The sequence below is a fragment of the Schistocerca nitens genome, chromosome 6 (genome assembly GCF_023898315.1).
Source record: "Schistocerca nitens isolate TAMUIC-IGC-003100 chromosome 6, iqSchNite1.1, whole genome shotgun sequence".
Lineage (NCBI taxonomy): Eukaryota > Metazoa > Arthropoda > Insecta > Orthoptera > Acrididae > Schistocerca > Schistocerca nitens.
In genome coordinates, this window is record NC_064619.1 from 283555548 (window position 1) to 283583163 (window position 27616).

General features: G+C 38.5%; 1 protein-coding gene across 2 annotated transcripts in view; it reads left to right on the forward strand.

Annotated features, from left to right (window-relative positions):
• The window catches only part of LOC126262885 (murinoglobulin-1-like), a 292408-nt gene that overhangs the window by 152523 nt on the left and 112269 nt on the right, over nucleotides 1-27616 (forward strand). For both annotated transcript variants that reach the window (XM_049959761.1, XM_049959762.1), the window contains 4 exons: nucleotides 7079-7260; nucleotides 11744-11816; nucleotides 17385-17556; nucleotides 23704-23932. In XM_049959761.1, the coding sequence (XP_049815718.1) occupies nucleotides 7079-7260; nucleotides 11744-11816; nucleotides 17385-17556; nucleotides 23704-23932 (656 nt within the window). The remainder of the gene's footprint in view (nucleotides 1-7078; nucleotides 7261-11743; nucleotides 11817-17384; nucleotides 17557-23703; nucleotides 23933-27616) is intronic.

The following is a 27616-nucleotide window of genomic DNA, read 5'->3' on the forward strand; positions in this document are numbered from 1 at the left end:
CTGATAGCCTTGCCTCTTCTTTCTAATCTTCTCCACCCTACTCCTCTTTCTTTCGCGAGGAAGGATCCTGCCCTCTTCAATTCCCAAACCTCACCAGTGATTTTCCTCTATTACTCTTCCTTCCACTTTAACCTGTCTGCCAGAATAAGGAGCCACTGGCTCCAAAAGCTTGCACATTTCCTTAACATTTATATGTATTTCTCCTGCCACCACTCTGTGAGCAGATTTTTTTTATCCATTCAGTGATATTTATTTTCAAGGAGTGTGGTGTGTCTGTGTGATAATTTGTCACATAGCTGAGAATACATCATTGGTAGAAAAGCAGAGGTGAGTTTTTTTAATTTTACAAAAATGTAGTTACATACCTGCATATGAACACAAATGTTTTGTTGATCAGCATTAAATTTTCAGGACCTAGTTCTTTTTTACTAATTTCAGTCCAAAGTAGTACTTCACAAAATTTATTACATGTCTTGTTTTAAATAATAATGTATTACATTGCTACCAAAGTTTATGACATCAAAGCCTGTGACAACAGTTTGAAGTGAGTTCCAGCAATGATTTTGTGGTGACATATAGTTCATAACACATCGATAGTGCAAGGCAAGAGTTTGTTTTTTTCTCAGAACTGCATTGTGGTTTCTGACTCTGTGACACCACCATGTGCTTTGAATGTCTCTCTCAAGTAATGCTTGTATCTGAGTTCTTCTTTGGAGGAAAAGAACTCCTTCAGGAATCATCAAAACTCATGCCACCATGAGAATGGAAACCGAAAACTACCACACCAGTTTATTTTCAAACAATATGATCAACATCATTGGTAGGTATTGAGTAGAATTGGGGAGAAGAGGAGTTTGTGGCACAACTTGACAAGAAGAAGAGACCGGTTGGTAGGATATGTTCTGAGGCATCAAGGGATCACAAATTTAGCATTGGAGGGCAGTGTGGAGGGTAAAAATCGCAGAGGGAGACCAAGAGATGAATACACTAAGCAGATTCAGAGGGATGTAGGTTGCAGTAAGTACTGGGAGATAAAGGAGCTTGCACAGGATAGATTAGCATCATGAAAAAGAGCAAAGAGTTCACTTACAGTTGATATTTCGATGTTTTCAGGAGTATGGTGTCCTCCAGATGCGAACAAGTCCACATTATGGAAACTGACTGTTAATTTTTTAGGATACCAAACGTCAGCAGAGAGTATCAAACCTCTCCCCTGCTGTGTGCAGGCAATTCACAATATGACAAACTTTAAGATGTGTTTGGGTATGGTAAATTTTTATTGACAATACGTACTGAAAGTAGCATAAAGAGAGGCCCCTCTTAATGCCATTCTAACAAGAAACACCACCACTGTCAAACACATATATCATGGACAGAAATAAAGAAGGAAGCCTTTAACAAATGGAGACACATTGTCATTGGCTACCATACTCTCTTACCCAGGCCTTAGCACACAATTAGCCTTGACACTAGGTTCTAGCCAAACAGCCATTGGCACAGTACAGCAACAGCAGATATCAGGAACTTGCTAGCCATTAACATTGTTTTCTTCTTGCTAACTTTCACTGGCACAGACCCATTAGTCAGCAATACACTGAGAGTTACTCACAATGTCTGAAGTTGTAAAATACTTCCACTGTGGTTCGAGGCAAGAACTTTCACCAGCTTCACCAATCATCACACTCTAATCACTGCATTCCAGAAAATTAATCAGCAAAACCCACCTTGCCCTGTAAGACACCTAGACTCTGTAGAACAATTTACCATGGACAAGCAGTTTCTAAGACATTGGCCTATTGTATCTCATGGGCTTGCAGTGAAATAAGTGAAGTGCCATGGCCTGACCTGATGAACGCTGAAAGCACAGATCCACAGTGGTAGCTCCAGTTACAAACTAAAAACTATCTTTATTCCAGCATTGCAGATCACATGGTGTGACACTGCCAAAGGTCAACAATGCCCATCTACTCCCATGGCACAACACGAAAATGTATTCCGAACTGTTCAAGGTCTGTCCTACCGTGGCGATTGTGCTGTGACTCAACGTATTACATAGCTGGAGACTGATGAATAGTGCCACCAGTTGAAAAGAGCTTGTTTACATTGTCAACAAAGTCGGTTGACACACTGTCACACCTGTTAGAGATATAGTTACTCTCACAACAAGATGAACACACACTTCTCTTCTCCAATGGACACAAATACTTGTTAACAATAAAATACCACTCTAAACATTGGTCAGAGGCTATGCCAGTCACTGATGTTTTGGCAGAAATGGTGGTTAAAGAATTCATCCACATGTGGATCACCAGATTTGGAGTTCCAATCACAGTGGCCATGAATCGAGTTCCAGTCACAGCGACCATGAATCACACTTGATAGTTTGGCTGCTTGCTTTTTGCCAAGCTCTAAACCATGTAGAATCTACCACCTCAAAACCACGAATTATCACACTGCAAGCAACATGATTATAAACCAACTGCACAAAACACTCAAAGCAGAGCTCATGTGACACATTGCCTGACCTATTACTGTGTTTAAGAATGGCTGTAAAAACAGATATTGGCTTGGTCCCGAGTCAGTTAGGCTACAGACAACAATCATACATTCTGGGAAACCTCATAAAGAGCAAAGAAGAGACAACACCCTAAGCCCACTTATTGCAAGAGCTTGCACAAACACTTCAGCACACAATGCAGCAACTCCTTCATGCAGCACCAGTGTCTTGTGGCATCAAGCATGTATATTATCACTAGAACCTCCACAACTGTTTGCACATTTGGTTGCATGTTGATGCAGGCAAGCTGCAAGCTGTAGCTGTTTCTCCCTTATGTTGGGCCATATCAGGTATTACAACATGGCTTGCATACCTGCGGAATACTTCAATATGGCTAAGTCACAAAAATCTCCATAAGGAGAGTGAAGCTAGTGTACGTCACTGTCGAAAAGCCTTCAGAGAGGCCACGTATAGCTCCCCAAGGTAAACCCCAATGGGCAAGCAACTCTCAGAGGACAACACCCCCACTGCTTCATTGAATAAAGACACCAATGATCCAGTTACATCAGCAACACCTGCGAGATGCAACACACTGACACCCGAACCTCCATCTCCAACAGGTTTTATTTCTCAAGCAGACTGAAAAATTAAACTTGCCAACCCACACATACCAGGCACCCCACTCTTTTGCCCAGCACAGACATACTCATATTTCTGACAGAAACACACAGGTCTTTGCTTCTCATCACCTGCAGTAGGTCTCCCCTGACATGTGGTTCTGGGTGACTTTCCCAAAATCTACCCCTTTTCCTAGACATCTCCAGTCCTTTTTCTTCACCCTTCTTTGTTCCTCTTCATCCCATCTGCATGAAGGAGGAGCCACTGGCTCTGAAAGCTTGCCTAATTATAACCCTATTTTAGGTGTGTGTTCTGCTGCCACTTGGTGAGTAGATTTTTTATCTATCCTATTAAATTATTTAGAAAGACACAAGAGAACCTCTGCCAGTGTCACCTCTTCCAGGACCATCATCACCACCCCAGCAGCCACCTCCCATAATGAAGAAACACAAGAACTTTTGGAACTCTGTTCACTTGAGCAGGGCAGCAAGTATGACCCAAATTCCCATCCATTCCCTGCATCCCTGGATTCTGCAAGCAGACTCTTCAGTCAGTGATAACCAAAAGGCCCAATGCCCAGTTGTTGCCCTGCATTTTCAGAGGCCAGTAGCACAGCTGGTAATACCACTCGACATAGAAATAGCCCAGCTGTGCTCTGCTCTTGGCAGTATCACATAGCTGGTCACTCACCATTCCATATTCAAAAGAGAGGGAGATATTGTAATGACATATCATTCATCATGCATTGAAAGTGTGAGAAGTGAAAGTGAGTGATAGGAAGTTTGTTTTTTACTGCAGAACTGCAGTATGGTTTATGACTGTGACAACAACATGTCCTTTCTTCATATCTCTCATGTAGTATTCTTTCAATACAGTTTTTTGTGCTGTTACTGTTTATATGTCTTTTGTAGTAGGTTAAAGCAAACAACTACAGTTTCTCATATACCAGAAGATATTGCACATTGACATGGCATAGAACTGAATGGTAATTGAAGATGGTAAGTAAGGAATTTCCAAGAGACATGATATCTTGTTGATAAAACTGTAAATACATGCTGAATTTGATTGAAATAATCACTGATGTGGCAACTAAAAAATATTCATTTGTTACCATCAAAACTAGTAAATTATAACCTGACCTCACATTTACCAAAAACTGGATAAGGGAAATTAGGAATATCAGCCTGGAAATCTTAAAGGAATTCCTTTGATGAAACAAAGTTGCCACCCTGTGCCAGGAGATGCCAGACTGAGAAATATCAGAACGATCATAAGGATATGTAATTCACAAATCCCAATTCTGGAATGTTTATAGTTTTGGGAGTTATGGCAATGTAAATAAATGTGAAAGATGGAGGAGATTCAAACCAGAGTTACTGGTTTTTCCAAGGATTGTTTAGTCAGCTTGAGTGTGTCTCAGAAATGTTCAAGAAATTCCAGTGGGACACACTGCTAGACAGGCTTTGTAGGCCATAGACTGTTCTGTTGGTTCAACATAGGCACACTGGATTTACAAGCTGTGATGTGAGCAACTGCTCAGTTTTTTTTTTTTTTTTTTTTTTTGTTTTTATTTGTTTGTGTGTGTGTGTGTGTGTGTGTGTGTGTTTATTTCTTCTCTTCTAACAAATTTTGATTACAACATGCAAATTTCCATGTAGTTTCCCATATCTATAACATCATACTTACGTTCTGCCAAATATATCCCAAAGACCATTTTGTTTGTTTTGCAGCTTTGTTTATTCCCTGAAACTCGTACCAAAGATTTAGCTTTCCTGGTCAGTGTAGTATTTTTGTAATAGTTGTACTTTATCTTATATACCTTGCATTAAAGAATTTTTCATGCTTACTCTCTACTTTGTCCGAGATGAAGTTTGCAACAGAACTAACCTGATTTTTGTAATCCATTCCATGTAGTAACAGTCTCAATCACCACAAAGCTGAAAATCTAATTGTATGTGGGATGGCGTTTGTTCATTGATGCACATATCACCATATTTTAGATGACAATAACACTCATATTTTATTCCACGTGAAGTCCAATTATTAATTACAGTGATCAGTTTTTAAACTACAAACAATCACTGATGCAATTATTCAGGCCAGCACACACAATTTGCAATAGGAAATAACTTCTCCTGTTGCGGCACAAGATTAACAGTTCATATTTCTTACATTATTGTACGGTCTCACTTATGCTCAGTTCCTGTCAAAGACAGTTACAGTCCAATAATTCATTTAAGTCAGTTCATAAGACAAATCATTGACTTCAACAATAACTCAACCTGATGACAATGATAATTCATAATACTTGTTGATCACAAGGCAATTCAGACACAATGTTTGTTTATTAGAGGTACAGCAGTCATATGAAAGTTCTTTAGTTATGCAGTAACTGGAGCACTTGTTCTTATGTGAATAACAAATACTACAAAAATGTGAGTCAAACAATGAAAGCATGTCTGGCTCTCAGTCCACGGACTGACTGTTTCATGACAGATGATCTTAGAAAGACTAGTGTAGGAACAAACTGTTACTCTGAAAAGTACATGATGCTTTGAAAAATGGTTAAGTTGAATTCACTGTTTTTGGTGAACCATAAGAACTAATATCATTCTGAGTTATTGAAAGTTTTCCTAATCAGAAATTTAGAAAAATACACAGATGTATTATCCTTATGCCCATGTGAATGCCACTGTTTGTATGAATTAGCACTGTACTGCAAAACATAATAAATTACGTGAAATTATTAATTAGTGAGTTAATAAGTAATGCTTTGTGCTAGATGGTATGGGCAAAATTAAGATAACAAAAGTAAGCAGTCAAAATCTTGAACTGAACAGTGCTTGTGACGAAATATGTGATGGAAGTTGGTAATAGCCAGAAACTCTGATGTTAATTATTGTGTAAGATAATTAATTTTCAATAACTTAAAATACTTTCCTGTAAAGTCAGAATGGTTAGCTTTCAATTGGTATAAGTCATCCCTCCCAAATTTACTTATTAATGCACGAGGTCTTACAGATCTCAAACTATAGGTCTAACTTCAGTTAACTGTAACTTTTAACTAAAAATTGACTGCAACTTTTAATTGACAGTGATCTAATAAAAACTGGTTACAAAAATGTAACCAGAACATTTGAAAAGAGAAGCTGTGTAATAAATTTATGTGAAATTAAGGCTAAATAGAATTTTGAGATTTTTAAATGAGCTCTATATGTTATGAGGTAAACATACTGAAAGTATAAAACTTTGCAAAAAAAACGATTATTTTTGGGAGTAGAAAAAGATAACAGATAGGAAAGGATCCATCTGATTTGTCATAAGTTCAAGTATGCTATTTACTTGAAACTTCCATCTAATATTAAGTTGCTAAACTTTATCTATCAAGTGCCAGAGAGTCTCTGTATTTTCCTCCCCAGAGTGGAAAGTTTGCTGCTGTCCATTAAAGAAGTTTCTAATCATTGTCTTGTCATACTTCCTTTGAAGTTAAAATATTTTTCTGAATTTCTTAATTTACTTACAGATAATCTGACAATGGCTATTTGCCAAAATAGCCCTACAGTAATGAATAAAACTATCTGACTTTTGGAATTGTAATTACATAATTTCCTTAAAAGCATATACAATGCAGCAGGTCCAAAAGACTACAAATTGTTGACTGCAAATTTTTCATTCAGCTATAGCATTCAGTGTTGCTATAATAGTATTGTGGTCACTAAATCTTGTCTCTTACATTCATTGGATTCAAAAGTTCAGATGTGTTTCTTACAATCTGTTTCTCTCGTAGGTGAGCTTCTTCACAAATGACTCAAGATGCTTTTTGAAGAATATGTATAGCAGAATGTTAAAAAAAAATTGTCCTCATTTCCTGTTCTAAACTAATTTTCAGTGTGGAATGAGGTGCATTTCCTTTTGTACCCTTTAGTATTTAAATTTAATTTTGTTTGCTGTACTTTATTACAGAGAATGAGGAAACTCCTGACAGTGCAACAGTAGCTAGTAACATGGAACTACAAACTCCTTCAACAACATTAGAACCAGATTTTTGGGACTTGCGAAGGAAACGCCGTTCATCTAATTGGGGTCGAAGCAAGTTGATGGTCCCTCGTCTGACAATTTACGTGGATGCAATCCAGGCATTTGAGGTACTAATTTTGTGAACAGTTTTCTTTGTCCTTTGCTGCTTTATAAAAAAGTCAAGTGCTAGCGTCTGTTTGTGACACAGCGGGAGAGTAGCGAGTTACGTATTCAGATTTTTCTGTGTGCTTTTGCAGTTAAATTCTTAAATTCCTTGCATGTTTGTATATTTAAGAAGTGCAGTCTCGCATTTTATTTATGATGTAGTGTAGGTTTATGCTGTTTGTAGTTCAGTGGTCATTTGATTTAAATAATAGGGATCATTGGAGAAACCTCAGTCAGCTGCTGGCCTTCACTTGTTAAACACCAGAGAGTAGCAAGTTCCATATTTAGCTTTTTCTGTGCACTTTTATAGTTCAATTCTTAAATTATCAGTAGCAGAAGGATGTATAGAGTGCGTGCAGGCTGTGTGCGGACATAGGAGCGGCTGACCACAGTTTGCGAACTGCTAAAGACGGCATTGACAATGGCCAGCCATCCACAAGCTGCTGCCTTTGGGTGTAGGTGCAGCAGAGTCTCTAATGTAATGGATGGACAACCTCTGCAGCTGAGGTGCCCCCTAGGGAAATGCTCAGGGCTTTGAAAGAAATCCAATATATATGATTGGTATGTCTGCTCAGAGGCTTCATCTGAGATGTTGAGGGGACCCTGCTGGTGGCTATCAAGGATGCAGAGTGCAGTCATTTGCAAATTTTGGCTCATGTTGTCACCAAAGACAACTGTCACATTTCGAGTTCATACTCAGTTTATATGGATGTCTGACATAAGTGGTGAAGACCTCTGGTCTCACTCACTGGGTGCAAGTAGAACCCATGATTTATCATATCATGTGGAGGGTCTCAACTTGAGGCTTAACAGATTCTGTGATGGTCTTGGTTGCAGGTTTCTGACATGCTTTATGGGGTGGAGAATTATAGGACTCCTCTTGGTAGGTCAAAGGTGCTCCACGCACAGAAAGCAGCCTCTTTGTTAGTAGTGGAATGCACTTGGGGACTGAACATTGACTCTGGCTGTGAAATTATCTGGACAAGAGTAACAGTCCTAGGTGAACTCAAGTTAACCTTCAGATGTTTCTACCAGCCACTCGATTCCACAGTAACTGTTGTAGAATTGTTCAAAGAAAGTTTGCACTCAGTAACACAGAAGTACCCCTATCATGCAATATTAGTTGGACGCAACTTTAATCTACTGAGTATAGACTGATACATACAGAGAATCTTATAGAGTAGTTCTGAGCATGTTTCCCAAAAACTGCCTGCAGCAGCTTGGTTGGTAACCCACACATAATGGAAATATTTTAGATGTTGTAACTATAAACGGGCTTGACCTTATAGTAAGTGTCAGTATAGCAGCAAGTATTAGTTATCATTGTGTTATCATAATGACATAGGTTACTAAAAAAGTTAATGAAACCATCAAAGAAGGTTAGGGGAGTATTTATACTGGAAGGAGCAATAAGCAGTTGATAGCATCATTCTTAGACTATGAATGGACATGATGTAGTTCCAATTTAATGGACATACAGGAATTATGGACAAAGTTAAAACTGATTATAAATAGCATTAAGGAGAAGTAAGTGCTGAGTAGTTGGATTAAATATGGAAAAGACCAGCAGTGATTTAATAACAAAATCTGGAAAATTTTGGGAAAGCAGAGATTGTTGCACTCTTGATAGAAAATGGAAAGTGGAAATATCAACAGGCAAAAGTTAGTAGAAATTTATGCGTCAATAAAAATATCAATGCACAAAGCATACTACTTCCACCATAATAGTTTAGTGAAAGATCTTGCAGAAAATCCAAGAAAATTCTTGTCCTATGTAAAATCACTAAGTAGGTCAATGGCTTCTCTCCAGTTGCTGTTGACCAGTTTGGTGTGGCAGCAGAAGACAGCAAAAGGAAAGCTGAAGTTTTTAAATTTCACATTGAAGAAGTCGTTCATGAAGGAGGTTCATACAGACATACTGTCATTTGACTGTCATGCAGGTTCATTTATGAAGGATGTAAGAATAGTAGGCGCCGATGGCATAGAGAAACAACCGAAAAACTAAATCACCATGTCTGGATGGAAATCCAATTTAGTTTCACAGGGTACTCTGCAGCAAGTAAGTGTACTTGGCTTACATTTATCACAAATTCCTCACCCAGCTTGAGCTCCCAAATGATTAAAAAAAAGTGCAGTTGACTCCTGTGTACAAGAGGGTAAAAGAATGGACCCAAAAATGACAGACCAATATCCTTAACAGTGGTTTGCTGCAGAATTCTTGGGCTTATTTGATGTTCGAATGTAATAAATTTCCTTGAGACGGAAAAGCTTTTTCCCCAATGTCAGCACAGATTTAGAAAGCTTCACTTGTGTGAAACTCATCTTGTACTTTTCGTACATGATATCCTGAAAACCATGGGTGAAGGACAGTAGGCAGATTCCATGTTTCTAGATATCCAGAAAGCATCTGCTACAGAGCCCTACAGCAGACTGTTAATGAATCTCCAAGTATATGGAGCAGATTCTCAGATACATGCATGGCTTGAAGACTTATTGAGTAATAGATCCTGCTATGTTGACCTCCAAGATGAGTGTTTATCAGAGACAAGGTTATTGTCAAGAGTGCCTCAGGAAGGTGGAATAATAAGACTAGTCTTATTCTGTATATGCATAAATGTATTGACACAAAGGTAGAGCAGTAATCTGTGACTCTTTGCTCAGTACATGGTAGTATACAGGAATGTACCATTGTTGAGTGACTGTAGAAGGATACAGCATAACTTTTTTTAGACAGAATTTGTATTTGGTCTGATAAATGGCAGCTTGCTCTAAATTTAGAAAAAAAGCAAAATGATGTAGGAAAACCAGTTCTTTAAAGTTCGAATGCTATATTAGTGGTGTGCTGCTTGATGCAGTCATGTTGATCAAAGATCTAGGCATGATGTTGTATGGTGATGTGAAGTGGAATGATCACATAAGGATAGTAATAGGAAAGTTCAATGGTTGATGTCCATTTATTTTGAGAATTTTGGGAAAGTGTAGCTCATCTGTAAGGGACTCCATGTGTAGAATGCTTGTTCTACCCATTCTTAAGTACTGCTGAAGTGTTTGGGTTACCAATCAGATCTGATCAATGGAAGGCATCAAAGTAATTCAGAGGTGTGCTTCTAGATTTGTTACTAGTAGTTTCAATCAACAAGCAAGTATTACAGAGGAACTCAGTTTGGAACCCCTGGAGGAAAAACAACAATCTTATCATGAAACACTATTGAAAACATATAGAGAATAGGCATTTGCAGCTGACTGAAGATCAGTTCTGTTGCCACCAATATAAATTTCGTGTAAGGACTGCAAAGTTAAGATAAGAGAAATTAGGGCTTGTATAGAGACGTATAGACAGTCATTTGTCTCTCGCTCTTATTGTGAGTGGAAGAGGAAAGGGAATGACTAGTAGTGGTACATTCTGCCCTTTGCCATGTACCACATGGTGTCTTTCAGAGTGTGTATGTAGATGTAGATATATACATTGTAATTTTTAACACTAAACTCTGAAATCAAACTCTTGTCTTATATTATTTACACATGGATTCTGAAGGCAACAGGTATTCGTTGAACAAGTTTAAGTGTAAAATGAAATTTTCACTCTGCAGTAAAGTGTTTGCTGATATGAAACTTTCTGGTCGATTAAAAGTGTGTTCCGGATTGAGACTCGAACTTGGGACCTTTGCCTTTCGCAGACATGTGCTCTACTGACTGAGCTATCCAAGTGTCGTGCATGATCTGTTTCACAGCTTTACTTCCTACAGTACCTCATCTTTTACCTTCTAAACTTTACAAAGCTCTCCTGCGAACCTTGCAAGATGCACTCCTGGAAAAAGGATATTGCAGAGAAATGGCTTAGCCACAACCTAGGAATGTTTGCAGAATGAGATGAGTGTGCACTGCTATGAAACTTCTCAGCAGGTCAGAACTGTGTGTTGGACTGAGACTCAAACTCTGGACTGTTGACTTTCATAGGCAACACTGCTATGAAACTTCTCAGCAGGTCAGAACTGTGTGTTGGACTGTGGACTTTCATAGGCAAGTGCTCTACCAACTGCGGCTAAGCTGTTTTCTCCACAATATCCTTTCTTCCAGGAGTGCTGGTCTTGCATGGCTTGCAGGAGAGCTTCTGTGAAGTGTGGAAGGTAGGAGATGAGGTATTGGTAGAAATAAAGCTGTGAGGATGGGTTGTGAATGGTGCTGGGTAGCTCAGTCAGTAGAGCACTTGCCCAAAGAAGGCAAAGGTCCCTAGCTAGAATCTCGATCCAGCACACAGTTTTAATCTGCCAGGAAGTATCAAGTGAAAGTGTAGGTTAACTGTACTGTATGTAATTTCTTCAGAAGTTCATATTCTGTCATTGGAACACAAATTTCACTTTTTAAGTTAGACTAGGAAGAACCAACTTCTTCAATAATTGTGATGCATTTAAAGTTTTTTAACACATTAAAAATTCAATGTTACAGGAGTTTGGTGCTGTTGTGCTTAGTGACCTGACATTGGAAACACGACCATGCTACACCCCAAGTTTATCTCCAGGTGGGCATTCAAACATTATCTTATTTTGCTTTCTCAAAAGTCATTTCTGTGAAGAACATGTTTGAATAATGTGTTCCCTTATTCACAAAAAGAAATAAAAGAGAAAGTTAGAATTTTCATGAAATTTATTATTATTGCAGAAGTTTAGTAGCTTTTTAACTTAACTTTGTTTTCTTCATTAAATGCGTCATGAAATCTTTGTTATCGGCTTAGTAAATTCAGGGTATGTTGCGTTTCCTACTTATATGATGATTTACAGGTGTTAGTTTATAATATGTGCATGATGTTTTAAATAAATTGTTACAGACATATTTTTCTTTCACACAATGCTTTGAGTCATCATATTATTTACAACCTTCTGACACAGCGTAATTACAACTTCAGTTCATTCCAACATATCTGATACTTCATGCATGACTTGACACTCTCTGTACTCTGCTCCCACCAACTGCAGAGAGCATAAAAGAACAAAGATAATATGTACAGGAAAGAGAATATGACACTGACAAAGTAATTATTTTACAACAGTCTTTCCTTCCATTAATTTTAAAGTTTAATTAATAGTATTAATGAGAATAACCTCAAGTGTAATTGGACAGTAGAAAAATTTCCAAATGAATGAATTACATGATAAATAATCAAGTTTTTTTTTTTTTTTTTTTTTTGAAAAGTTACAAAATTAGTATTATTTATGTTCAGTTTCTGTTCAAAAGCATATTCCTTACATAAACACCCATAAACATTCTATTTCTGTCTTTTAAACTATGAACCTCTTCTCCAAATTGATATTGCAGATTGATCCTTACTGCATCACATAGTGAATTTATAGGTCATATCATGTTATTTAGTAAATGGTGACAGTTTAACATTCTTGACTTTCATTGTAGAATTTATTCAAGTCACAATTACACCATATCAAAATGTATTCATATGGTAATTTAAAAATGAACCTCTTGAAGTAATGGTCCACCATGCATTTGTATGGTCTATGTGGCTATACTCGTAATTGTTGAGTCATACATGAAATTCAATATCACATACTCCAGCATAATGCCCCTTTAATTTTGTGAACAGTTCCCAATACAGAAATGGTGTTCCAAGTTCCTGAATGGAACTGATGGAATTTTGGTGAATCTAACTGGGAGAACTATACTGCTTAGCTAGAGTTTAACATTCAATGGATTCCTCCAAAAGCAGAAAATTATGGGCAATTTGTGGGCCTGCTATTATCCATTGCCAGAAAGCATGTCCCCAGGGGCTATTGGAAAACATACACTCCTGAATAGAGCCAGGAATGCACTGACCTCTATAACGAATACCTGGAGAATGCCAACCCAGACGTCACTGATGAGCTTTTGCAATGTTTGCACTCAGCTTGCTGACGAAAACGGCACACACTAATGAATTAAACGAGTTTTGAAGTTTCCAGTACAAAGGCATGGCACTTACTGTCAAAACTGGATGTGCCTTCAATGAAAACAGTACACAATAGTGATGATATAAGTCCCAGTGATGTTGCCAACAGAATTTTGAAACTTACACGTAGAACGCCAGAGATAGACAAGAAGAAAACCAGAGAAATCAGAGCAGAATTGAACAGCATCAAAGGAAGAACACATGAAACTGAAACCTCAAAGAATTTTGAGACATACCTCCATGGCCATTAAGGACACAAAACAGGGAAAGCCGCAGGCATTGACTGCATATACCCCGAATTTTTGAAGCGTTGTGGCCTCAATGCCCTACAATGGATGACAGAATTCTTCAACAACATATTACAGACTGGAAGGTTGCCAGCCCTTTTTAAGAGAACCAAAACCATAGCAATCCTAAAACTGGGAAAGACAGGAAAGCACCTCAAAGACTACAGACACATAGCTCTCCTGGGTGTCTGCTATAAATTTCTCAAGAGATTCATTCTTAACAGAATAAAACCCACTATTGAGGAGAAGATACAAGCTGAACAGGCTGACATTAGACCTAAAAGGAGCTGGAGTGACCAGGTACTAGCAGTAACCACACATACCAAAAGGAGCTTTGAAGAACAGAAAAAATCCACAGCTGTATTTATTGATCTGTCATCTGTGTATGACACAGTATGGAGACAAGGAATGCTGTTGAAATTCCTATGCATCATACATTGTAGAAAGCTGGCACACTACTTAACAACATGTTGGAAAATAGACATATCGAAATACACCTTAATGGCAAGGAAAGCCACAACTGCCGACTCAATGACGGCCTTCCCCAGGGGTCAGTTCTTTCACCTCTGCTCTTCAGTATATACATATCTGACTACCAAACACCCACTCTAAAAAGTTCATTTACGCTGACAACATATGTTTAATTAGATAATCTGTTGATTTCGAGACATCAGAAACTACTCTTGAAAACGATCTTAAAAAGAGGGATGAATATTTCCAAGTATGGCGACTTAAACCCAACACCTTGAAGACAGAGCCACCCTGGTTTCATCTAAACAACAAACATGTCCAATATGCACCCAGAATCACTTTCAGAAACCAAATGTTCATAGAAAACCCTTAACCAAAATACCTGGGAGTAACACTTGACCTTCAGAGCCCACCTGGAAAAGACAGCCTGCAAAATAATAAACTAGAAATAACATAATACAAAAACTGACAGGAAATAGCTGGGGAATGAATGCAATAATTCTCAGGATGTCAGCCCTTGCTCTTGTCTATTTAGCAGCAGACTACTGCAGCTTCATGTGGTTAAATAGTGCCCATACAAGAGAAGTAGATACTCAACTCAATAATACTATGAGGCTGATACCGGGAACCATCAAGCCAACACCAACCCAGTGGCTCCCTGTTCTGTCCAACATCCATCCTCCACACTTACAAAGACAGCTAGCACTGAAAAAAGAGTGGCAAAAATGCCTAGACAACCGTCAACTTCCTGCCCACTGAGACCAAGATTGGTTTTCCTCCAACCCAGACTCAAATAATCTAATCAAAGATCCAAGCCAATGCCCTGTTGGATTTGAGCTACCAAGGAGATCCTGGGCATCACTCAACTGGTTCTGAACAGGGCATGAAAATTGTCACTGCATAAATGGGGCATGGTTGATAGACCTAACTGCGACTGTGGAAACAACAACCAGATACTACAGTACATTGCCACTGAATTCCCTATAAGGAAATTCCAAGGTGCCTTCCAGGACCTTCATTTGCTTAAGGGAGAAGCTACCGCCTGACTGAAAGGACTGTACATCAGTCTTTGAGCAATACAGTAATGCTCACTACATGGTCATCTTATGGAATTATACATCACTTATTATTTTATTCTATATGACTTGATATTATATACATTTGTCATTATCAGAATTTTAACCTATAATCAGTATGTACTGTACATATATCTTTTATCTCAAAATGTACCAGATGTAATTGGATGCTGTATTACTGATGTAATTTGATGCTGTATTTAAAGTCTTTTTAAAAAAGAAGGAGGAGTTTACACAGTCTCACCTCACTAACATGTTGTGCAGATGCAATTGCGAGAGAATTCTGAAACAGTGGTTTATTATGCTTATTAAGTGAGGAGCTGTGAAAAAGTAATGTCACCATCTTATGAGAAAGTATATCCTTGGTACAAAACAAATGTGTACCAACTTTACTTATGTTGTTCTAAAAACCATAGCATTTCTCATTTCACCAGCTGTTGATGGCCCTTAAAAATTACGTTCGTTCATTGAAAACATGTGTGGTTAGTAGAATAACATGGTAGAAATGAAGTTTTCCACAATTACCCTATGGAAAATAGTCTCTTTGTGATGTGCTATCATTTGCCAAAATCTCATTTTGATATCTCAAACCATTTATGAAATATGAGGAATGTTGTGAATATTTCATTCTGGCTTTATTGCTGGCATGGTGCAATCACAAATGAGTGTGCTACATCAGATCAGTTTTCTTGAGATTGGTGACAGATAGAGGCCACCAACCAAGTCTAATGAAAACTAAAATATGTTAATTTCATACTCAGCACATATTATGTAATATGCATGAGTCCTAAAATCAAAGCGACCCCTATCTTTCATTGTAAGCTTTTTCGAATTTTGTGTGGTGTCTTACTTCAATGTTAGTATTACAATAACTGTGACCATTAATGAAATGATGGGCACATTATAATGAACCTGACATATAAAGCTACAAGTAAGCCAAAAATACAGGGTGATTCAAAAAGAATACCACAACTTTAAAAATGTGTATTTAATGAAAGAAACATAATATAACCTTCTGTTATACATCATTACAAAGAGTATTTAAAAAGGTTTTTTTTCACTCAAAAACAAGTTCAGAGATGTTCAATATGGCCCCCTCCAGACACACGAGCAATATCAACCTGATACTCCAACTCGTTCCACACTCTCTGTAGCATATCAGGCGTCACAGTTTGGATAGCTGCTGTTATTTCTCTTTTCAAATCATCAATGGTGGCTGGGAGAGGTGGCCGAAACACCATATCCTTAACATACCCCCATAAGAAAAAATTGCAGGGGGTAAGATCAGGGCTTCTTGGAGGCCAGTGATAAAGTGCTCTGTCACGGGCTGCCTGGCGGCCGATCCATCGCCTCGAGTAGTTGATGTTCAGGTTTCATAACTAACCTTTCTCGTAGGACTCTCCATACAGTTGATTGTGGAATTTGCAGCTCTCTGCTAGCTCTGTGAGTCGATTTTCCTGGGCTGCGAACAAATGCTTGCTGGATGCGTGCTACATTTTCATCACTCGTTCTCGGCCGTCCAGAACTTTTCCCTTTGCACAAACACCCATTCTCTGTAAACTGTTTATACCAACGTTTAATACACCACCTATCAGGAGGTTTAACACCATACTTCGTTCGAAATGCACGCTGAACAACTGTCGTCGATTCACTTCTGCCGTACTCAATAACACAAAAAGCTTTCTGTTGAGCGGTCGCCATCTTAGCATCAACTGACGCTGACGCCTAGTCAACAGCGCCTCAAGCGAACAAATGTACAACTAAATGAAACTTTATAGCTCCCTTAATTCGCCGACAGATAGTGCTTAGCTCTGCCTTTTGTCGTTGCAGAGTTTTAAATTCCTAAAGTTGTGGTATTCTTTTTGAATCACCCTGTAGTTTTTTTGTAACGAATAGTTTCTGCAAAATTGTTTGAGAAAGACTGGAGGACGTTCAGGTTGATTCTATCATTGCCAACAGGCCAAAAGGTGGCTAACGCTTGTCGGCCTCCCCTTCTGACAAAATAAGTGAACATACCCAGCTCTTTGGATGAAAACTGGTCACTGAGCATCATCCACTATATCCTGTGGGACATATACCACAGGGGGCTTATATAGACCTACAATAATTATTTTCCCTCACCTGTAGTTAATTTCTACTAGTTCTATTATACTCTCTACATTGAAAGTACATACATCTCTTGCATTGTAATTACTATCTCTCACAGAAAAGATTGCTGATGCACCACCTCACTTTAGTATTCCCCTTATAGATGACTGCTTCATCTGTATTATTGTGGACTGTTTTCACCCTGTAATCACTATTCATTCTGTTTTTAGATGGAGCTCCAAGATTTCTATCAGAGGCCTCCATAGCATTTTTCATGACTGACAAATCATCAAACCGAGACTATGAAGCTTCTGTGGGATATAATGAGCATGCTGTTGAGCCTGCAGTGGACGTACGATCATTTTTTCCTGAAACTTGGTTATGGGAAATATTCCATGTGGGGTAAGTTGAAAGTTGGTTACGTGTTCTGTACTTCATTTTTAGTATAATATTATATGACTCTTTTTACAGGTTATTGACACAACTAATTTTTAACTATGGATGTGTTTTGCAATAGTTTTTATACTTACTGTATTAATTAGAACCAAAATTACTTCCTTTGATCACTCAGACAAAATAAAGGAAATGTCTACATAACATCAACAATTGCAGAATAATATCCCAGAATCTGTCAACCAATTAAATAAAATGAAAAACACATTCAGTATGTAATGCAGTAATAGCTATAAAAAAATCTGAATGCACTAGAATTAATATTTTTTCTGAAAATAAACTACAATCAGAAACAAAATACTAACATTCTAACTGTCAATAAGCATCTTGTTATTGAATGTATTTTGAAGTGGACTGGGAATTTCATACATTTACCTGTTGTTGTGGTCTTCAGTCCTGAGACTGGTTTGATGCAGCTCTCCATGCTACTCTATCCTGTGCAAGCTTCTTCATCTCCCAGTAACTACTGCAAACTACATCCTTCTGAATCTGCTTAGTGTATTCATCTCTTCGTTTCCCTCTACAATTTTTACCCTCCACGCTGCCCTCCAATACTAAATTGGTGATCCCTTGATGCCTCAGAACATGTCCTACCAACCGATCCCTTCTTCTAGTCAAGTTGTGCCACAGACTTCTCTTCTCCCCAATCCTATTCAGTACTTCCTCATTAGTTATGTGATCTACCCATCTAATCTTAAGCATTCTTCTGTAGCACGACATTTCGAAAGCTTCTATTCTCTTCTTGTCCAAACTATTTATCGTCCATGTTTCACTTCCATACATGGCTACACTCCATACAAATACTTTCAGAAACGACTTCCTGACACTTAAATCTATACTCGATGTTAACAAGTTTCTCTTCTTCAGAAATGCTTTCGTTGCCATTGCCAGTCTACCTTTTACATCCTCTCCACTTCTACCATAATCAGTTATTTGGTTCCCCAAATAGCAAAACTCCTTTACTACTTTAAGTGTCTCATTTCTTAATCTAATTCCTTCAGCATCACCCGACTTAATTCGACTACATTCCATTATCCTTGTTTTGCTTTGGTTGATGTTCATCTTATACCCTCCTTTCAAGACGCTGTCCATTTTGTTCAACTGCTCTTCCAAGTCCTTTGCTGTCTCTGACAGAATTACAATGTCATTGGCGAACTTCAAAGTTTTTATTTCTTCTCCATGGATTTTAATACCTACTCCATATTTTTCTTTTGTTTCCTTCACTGCTTGCTCAATATAGAGATTGAATAACATCGGGGAGAGGCTACAAGCCTGTCTCACTCCCTTCCCAACCCCTGCTTCCCTTTCATGTCCCTCGACTCTTATAACTGCCATCTGGTTTCTGTACAAATTGTAAATAGCTTTTCGCTCCCTGTATTTTACCCCTGCCACCTTCAGAATTTGAAACAGAGTATTCCAGTCAACATTGTCAAAAGCTGTCTCTAAGTCTACAAATGCTAGAAATGTAGGTTTGCCTTTCCTTAATCTAGCTTCTAAGATAAGTTGTAGGGTTAGTATTGCCTCACATGTTCCAACATTTCTATGGAATCCAAACTGATCTTCCCTGAGGTCGTCTTCTACTAGTTTTTCCATTTGTCTGTAAAGAATTCGCATTAGTATTTTGCAGCCATGACTTATTAAACTGATAGTTCAGTAATTTTCACATCTGTCAACACCTGCTTTCTTTGGGATTGGAATTATTCTATTCTTCTTGAAGTCTGTGGGTATTTCGCATGTCTCATACATCTTGCTCACCAGATGGTAGAGTTTTGTCAGGACTGGCTCTCCCAATGCTGTCAGTAGTTCTAATGGAATGTTGTCTACTCCCGGGGCCTTGTTTCGACTCAGGTCTTTCAGTGCTCTGTCAAACTCTTCACGCAGTATCGTATCTCCCAATTCATCTTCATCTACATCCTCTTCCATTTCCATAATATTGTCCTCAAGTACATCGCCCTTGTATAGACCCTCTGTATACTCCTTCCACCTTTCTGCTTTCCCTTCTTTGCTCAGAACTGGGTTTCCATCTGAGCTCTTGATATTCATACAAGTGGTTCTCTTTCCTCCAAAGGTCTCTTTAATTTTCCTGTAGGCAGTATCTATCTTACCCCTAGTGAGATAAGCCTCTACATCCTTACATTTGTCCTCTAGCCGTCTCTGCTTAGCCGTTTTGCACTTCCTGTCGATCTCATTTTTGAGACATTTGTATTCGTTTTTGCCTGCTTCTTTTACTGCATTTTTATATTTTCTCCTTTCATCAATTAACGATATTTCTTCTGTTACCCAAGGATTTCTATTAGCCCTCGTCTTTTTACCTACTTGATTGTCTGCTGCCTTCACTACTTCATCCCTCAGAGCTACCCATTCTTCTTCTACTGTATTTCTTTCCCCCTCCTTGTCAATTGTTCCCCTATGCTCTCCCTGAAACTCTGTACAACCTCTGCTTACATTTACCTACTTCACAAAAATAAATGAACTCGTAAATTGATTTTGGGAAATAGCTAAAATGAATGCAAATTTGTACAGGCCACATTAGCTCTACATACATCTGTATTCACACAAATACAGCATATGACCACAAAACTTTTTCTGTAATTGTATAAAGCCACAATTAGAGGACCAGCATTTGAATCTGACTGCTGAACTATTTTACTGCTGCCAACACACGTTGCACGTAAGGACCACGAACGTAAGGTATGAGAAAATAGGGCTCATACAGAGGTATATAGACAGTTTTTTTCCCTCATTCTATCTGCGAGTGGTACAAGGAAGGAAATAACAAGTAGTGGTACAGGGTACCCTCCACCACACATAATATCTATGCAGATGTAGATGCAGATGTAAATTAAAGTGATCATACACATAATCCTTAATACAGTCCACAAATACATAACTCACGTATATACCAGGCAGTCAGTTCACAAGGCCTGTGTGATTGACCAGTTTTGTTCTGTACCCTGCCTATAATGACGGAAAATAAAGTGATTGTACTTTGCTGTCCGCCCCGATAGCTGAGTGGTCAGCATGACGGATTGCCGTCCTACGGGCCCAGGTTTGATTCCCGGCTAGGTCAGAGATTTTCTCCGCTCATGGACTGTGTGTTGTGTTGTCTTCATCATCATTTCATCCCCATCTGGCGTGCAGGTCACCCAGTGTGGTGTTGAATGTAATAAGACCTGCACCAAGACGGCCAGACCTGCCCCGCAAGGGGCCTCCTGGCCAATGACGCCAAATGCTCATTTCATTTCCATTGTACTTTGCTCAGAATTGCCTTATAATTAAAATCATAATGGGTAAGTTAATCATTAACATCACCCGACTCAGCTGATATCTCTACATATAATGTAGTATTTGCTTACATTCATCTTGTGTTTATAATCATGTAGTGCTGTCCAGTTCAAAAATGGTTCAAATGGCCCTGAGCACTATGGGACTTAACTTCTGAGGTCATCAGTCCCCTAGAACTTAGAACTACTTAAACCTAACCAACCTAAGGACATCACACACATCCATGCCAGAGGCAGGATTCGAACCTGCAACCATAGTGGTCACGTGGTTCCATACTGAAGCGCCTAGAACCACTCGGCCACCCCGGCTGGGCCCTGTCCAGTTCATCATTCCCATTGTCTCACAAGATGGATCTCATGTACCTTCATTGAACTGTGTCAGTGTATTCATCCTATATAGGCACCATGTACTGTATAAAAAATCTATTCGTGTGTTCTAGCCATACAGGCCATGTCAACAGATAGCTGCACATCATGAATTCTGTGATTGCCATTGCATCACTTGTTCTGCAACATAAAGGGAAATAATGTATTAATTTCAGGACACAAAATTTAAATTGTTAGAAATCTAAAACAGCAGTAATGACCCAAACAGTTATCCTTGCAACTGTCTCCTGTTGCACAATTTTCCAAGAGTGTGATGAAAGGATGTCACCTAATGAAACATCTATGGTTAAAATCTTAAATCAAACCACAAACATATCCATTATACCACACTGCCCACTCCATACAACTACTGAGTTTCTTGTAAACATCTTGACTGCAAGGCTTTGAGCACTTTTATAAAAAGAATTGGATGCACATCACCATGTGGATTTAGTTTTTGAGTAGTTAACTTAATGGCCTTAGCCAACACAGCCATCACAATCGCACTCCATGCTATTTCCTGAATGACTTCCTACATCTTCTCTTTTCTTATCAATATTTTGAATCCTACTTCTACTAGTTTTTGAGTAGTTAACTTAATGGCCTTAGCCAACACAGCCATCACAATCACACTCCATGCTATTTCCTGAATGACTTCCTACATCTCCTCTTTTTTTATCAATATTTTGAATCCTACTTCTACAACTACATAAACTATGCTGTATTTCTTGCCACTCTGCTACCTTCTTGATACAGTCCCTTGTCTCTCTAGATATTACAAGCTCCATGAGGTGCAAATTTGCTTTGGAATTTTATCATTTGGGGGATATTTATCCAATGAGATAATGCTTGTATAATAATTATTTAAGTAAAAAAAAGTTTTTTGATACTTTTTAAAATGGACTGGAAAAAAAAAAAAAAGTATTTTCTCCTAGCTCCATACAGATTGCTAACCCCATATAGATAGTACTGAAAACATGTGCTTCTGAATTTTTAATGGCTATGACAATACTTGTAAAATTTAAAATGACAAGTGTGGAGCACATGTAACTGATAATTCATGCATGAATAGTTCACCTAAGTCACTAACTGTTTTATTGCACTGCAAATGATATGAACTATTGTGCAATTTTTCTCAATGAAAGCAACTCTCTGTACACATGACTGTCTATTGCATGTGCCTCATGCTTTTCATTTCAAATTGTTCAAGTATTGTCATAGCCACAAAAAATTCACAAGCAAAAATTTTCTATATAGGGTTAGGAACCTATATGGGGCTAGGAGAAATTACTTTGACATTTTAGTCCAGATTAAAGATGTCACAGGGCTGCCACAGGCTACTAAAATGCCACTATTTGCAACTATTTTTTAGCAAAGGTGACTATTGTGGCTATTTATAATGAGAAGTGCCAAAAATGCAGCTATTTTGGAGAACCAGGCGACTATTTTCTTCCAATAATGATCATTATTTTATTCAAGGATAATGTTTGTGTATAGTTCATTTCTGCCTAGACATGATTTTGCAAAGTTTCATACTACTTTGGGTGAGGACATCATCTTGTAATGTCTTTGGCTGGGATAACTTACACACAGTGATCTCTGGTATTAGAGATCACTGTTAATATGCCACATTTCGCCTGTTACATAAAGTGGCCACACGGCCACCATGCTTACCAAGTACCAATCACTGCATGGACTGTTTCCCTATTCCTACCATCTTTTGCAAGGGTTGAGGTTAGATGGAAAATATAAAACAGGACTTTGCTTATGTGGTTATGTACAGTATGTATTGTATGTGTTATATGAAACAAACTTGGAAGCAGGTAACGTGAGAAGTTCTGACATAAGCTCTGATACAAAAGAGAGACAAAAACAGGAAGTTTGATAAAATTGTAGAAAACTGAATGGAATGAACAAGATACAGGATGGGTGAATTGGAACATGAACATCAAACAAAACCACTAGAATGATTTCTTATCTAAATAAATTTTAACAGTTGTTTTTGTAGTAATGTTGTTGTTGTTGTTGTTGTTGTGGTCTTCAGTCCTGAGACTGGTTTGATGCAGCTCTCCATGCTACTCTATCCTGTGCAAGCTTCTTCATCTCCCAGTACCTACTGCAACCTACATCCTTCTGAATCTGCTTAGTGTATTCATCTCTTGGTCTCCCTCTACGATTTTTACCCTCCACGGTGCCCTCCAATGCTAAATTTGTGATCCCTTAATGCCTCAAAACATGTCCTACCAACTGATCCCTTCTTCTAGTCAAGTTGTGCCACAAACTTCTCTTCTCCCCAATCCTATTCAATACCTCCTCATTAGTTACGTGATCTACCCACCTTATCTTCAGCATTCTGTAGTAATGTACTTGAATGAAAATACATGTTATTTGGTTTTGTATATGTAGAACTAATATTTAATTAAATTTGTATATTCATGTATTGCAGGAATGATGGTGTTCGGTCTATTAAGCGACAACTTCCTCATACCATCACTGAGTGGACCAGCAATGTTGTTTGTCTTTCTCCTGACAAAGGAATTGGAGTTGCTCCAACAACAAATATTACTACCTTCCAGCCATTTTTTCTTGATTATATCGTACCTTACTCTGCTAAACGTGGTGAGATAGTAGTTCTCAAAGTCATTCTTTTCAACTTCCTTTTATACAGCATTCCAGTAAGTATACTCTTGGCTGTTTTATTTTGCCTACATTCTAAATCTTGCACAATATATTTATGACAATATTATGAAAAGGGTAGTTGCTACTCACTATATGACAGAGATGCTGAGTCGCAGATAGGCACACACAAACACAAACACACACACACACACACACACACACACACACACACACACACACAAATGACCACAGTCGCTGGCAGCTGCAGCCAGACTAGTAGTCTGACTTCAGCTGCCAGAGACTGTGGTTGTGTGTGTGTGTGTGTGTGTGTGTGTGTGTAGCTTTTTTGTGACAGTCTTTTTTTTGTGCCTATCTGTGACTTGGTGTCGCCACTATATGGTAAGTAGCAACTATTCCTTACATAATATTGTTACAATCCATCCTGGATTTCCCATTGTTTGAGACTATATTTATAGCTTGTTATGAATGTTATTGATTTTGTTTAATAAGCCATCTTTACTTTTCATTTTATAACTTCTTCTCTTCTGGGTCTGCACCTTGCATAACATCATAATATGACATCTTCTTTATACTTTTGACAGAATTAGTAGGAAACTGTTTATTTTTTGTTGCTTACATAAGTTTGTGACAAGCTTGTTTTGGAATATGTGCCATTATCAGCTGGTCATCTAGACGGAGTGATGTCCACAAATAATTTTGGAACATAAGTTCTTTCATGTTCTTTGTTGTTAACGTATTCACATGTTTACTTTGTCTAGGTGAAGTGGGATCCATAAATTTTTTGTGTACTATGTTGTTAACATAGGTCTCACATTTCCTTTCTATAGAAATTTTTTGTTATTTTCTGACAGTTGCAAAATGACAGATTGTTCCAATAATGCTTTATATTTATGAAAAACATAAAGCATCAATAGAATGATCTGTTATTTGTTTTCAGATTTTATGAAAAACATAAAACATCATGGGAACAATCTGTCATTTTACAGCTGTCAAAAAGTAGCACAATATATCTAAATAAAGGAAATAAGTGACCTGTGTTAACAACTTAAATTCCAATACTTTATGTATGTCACTCATCTGATGAACAATTGATAATGGCACATATTCTGAAATAAACTTGTCATGAACTTATTTAATCAACAATAAATAAACAATTTGCAGCTAATTTTGTGAAAAGTGTAGAGAAGATTTCATTTTATCTCAAACATCTACCATCTTTGACTAAAGCAGTCTCTCTTTGACCTCCTAGTTCCTTATTACAAAGTGATCCTCTCTTCGCCTGGATTCTTAGTGATCTGACACCCTGTCCCCCACACCTACCCTCTCTCCATGGCCTGTGCCCTGTCCAACCTCCATCAATAAAGACCTCAACATCTCTCTCCTTTTTGTAGAAGAAAACTGTGGTTTCAAAAGCCAGGAGTCCTTTTATCCAATGTCATGTTTTGCAATGGATTCAGCTGCATTATGCAATGTGTGTGTGTGTGTGTGTGTGTGTGTGTGTGTGTGTGTGTGTGTGTGTGTGTGTGTTTACTACTGGGGAGCAGAAGGAAATTACGCAATTTTCATGTTGCAAAAAGATTCCTTTATTAATCTTGTACAGAGTACAGCATTACTTGTGGCCCATGTCCAGCAGATAGGATGGACACTGAACCCATAGTCCTGGGCAATGTGTGCAGTTATGATTCTGACCACAACATGGCTTGGAACGAAGCTTTCTTGCTGGGCAAGCAGCCCTGCAGCAGCTGACACTAAATCAATGCTGACAATGCAGACATATCTCATGGCACACAATGGGTTAGTGATGGCCTGCCCAGGAGTGGCTGCCAGTAAAGATGATATAATCCAGGGGGCAAACAGGGTCTCCAGTGTCAAGCTGGTAGCATCGGCCGACAGCAGTTGCTAAGCGGGCGGTGGCTAGTATGCTCCTAGTTCGACCCTCAGGCCCCAACAGTGCTAGGTGCACGACTGTATGGGAATATTTCCTGTTGAATGATGCTGACTGATGTTGATGTTGATAACAGCCCCAGCAGATGGTAACTGAACAATGGTGGTTTTCCAGGCCCGTTGGTAGTAGCCAACTTTTCAGTGGTTCCCAATTCAATGGCCTTTTCTTGCTGGGCATGTGGTATTCATATGAGGTGGAATCCAAAATCTTGAGGACTGGTGCTGCCATCTGGAAAGTAGGAGTAGTAGATCTTTGCACCACTAGGTGGCAAGAGCTGCATATCTGATGAGTCAGTGTTTGAAGTGGCATTCAGCTGGGAGGATGTATTGCATGTCCACAGTGATTTCTGTAATACTCTGTGTTTGGTGTGTGGCAATTTTATGATGGATCCACAAACAGAACAGTGCATTTGAATCAAATTCTGTGCAAATCTTGGGAAACGTGCTACAGAGACCCTTGCAATGATTTAACAAGTGTTTGGGGGACAGAGCATGAGCTGTACGCTTGTGTTTGAGTGGCTGTCCAAGACCCAAAAAAGCGAGACAGGTGAAGACCAACGTGAAGAGCATGATCATCATTTTCTTTGATACCAAGAGAATTGTGCTCAAAGAATTCGTCCCACCCTACCAAACAGTGAATTCCACATATTAATGTGATGTTTTGCGATGGCTCCGTGAAAACGTGCGGCGACAATGGCCCAAACTTTGGCGTCAAGGGAACTGGCTGCTGCATTACGACAATGCACGCTGTCACACGTCCTTTGTCACCAGTACCTTTTTGACAAAAAAACAACACAGCAGGTGTAACCCACCCAGATTTGGCACCTTGCAACTTGGCACTATTCCCAAAACTGAAACTCAAGTTGAAAGACCGTTGGTTCAGCACTCTAGAAAGGATTCAAGAAGCATCACTGGCAGTGATAAACACCCTCAAAGAACAAGACTTCCAGAAAATGTTTGACCAGTGGCAGAAGTCCTGGAACCAGTGTGTACATGCGGATGGGAACTACTTCGAGGGTGATGGTGGCCATTAGTCCAAAGATAAGGTTTTCAACAGATGGCAGCAACAGTCCTGAAAATTTTGGATAGCACATCGTGCATGCCCTGACCTGCGTTTTTTGTGTAGACATTTCAGGTATCACATAGTCACCTTATTGCTATGGTGAAGTGTCATCTCTGATTTCAGTAAAACTGCTGGTTGCTGAATGATGGTCTTACCAATCTACTGGAGCCAAAACAGGGTGTCATAATGCTGATACAGCTGCTTATAGCAGTCTCTGGCAGTTATGTGGTCATCAGGTGGTAACCTGTAAGAGCTGCCTAGCAGTGTTACAGGTTGCAATGGCTGAACTTGTAGTATAATTCTGGAGATGACTTCACTTACAGTGGTGTCTTTTACTAAAATACCCTTAAGAAATCCAGCACTATTAGTTCCATTTACATAAAAGTTTTAGTGTGCAGTACCAGTACCATTTCTGCCTTTCTTAATCTTGTAATTTTTATTTTTTAATAATAATAATTATGTTTTTCTCTTTCCATGGATAACATATGTAATTGCAACATAATGGTGAAACACTTTTATAAGCCATAGTCTCTGTAGAGGTTGGATATGTGATTGATTTCTATTTGGGAACTTCTTTGTGATTTTTTGAGTTTAATGTGCAATGTTAAATTTCCATTATTTTCTGACTTTTATTAATTCTCTTCTTCTGTCCTTCAATTTTATTACTATTTCTTACTCTTAATATTATTAACATTACTACTTTGCTCCTTTA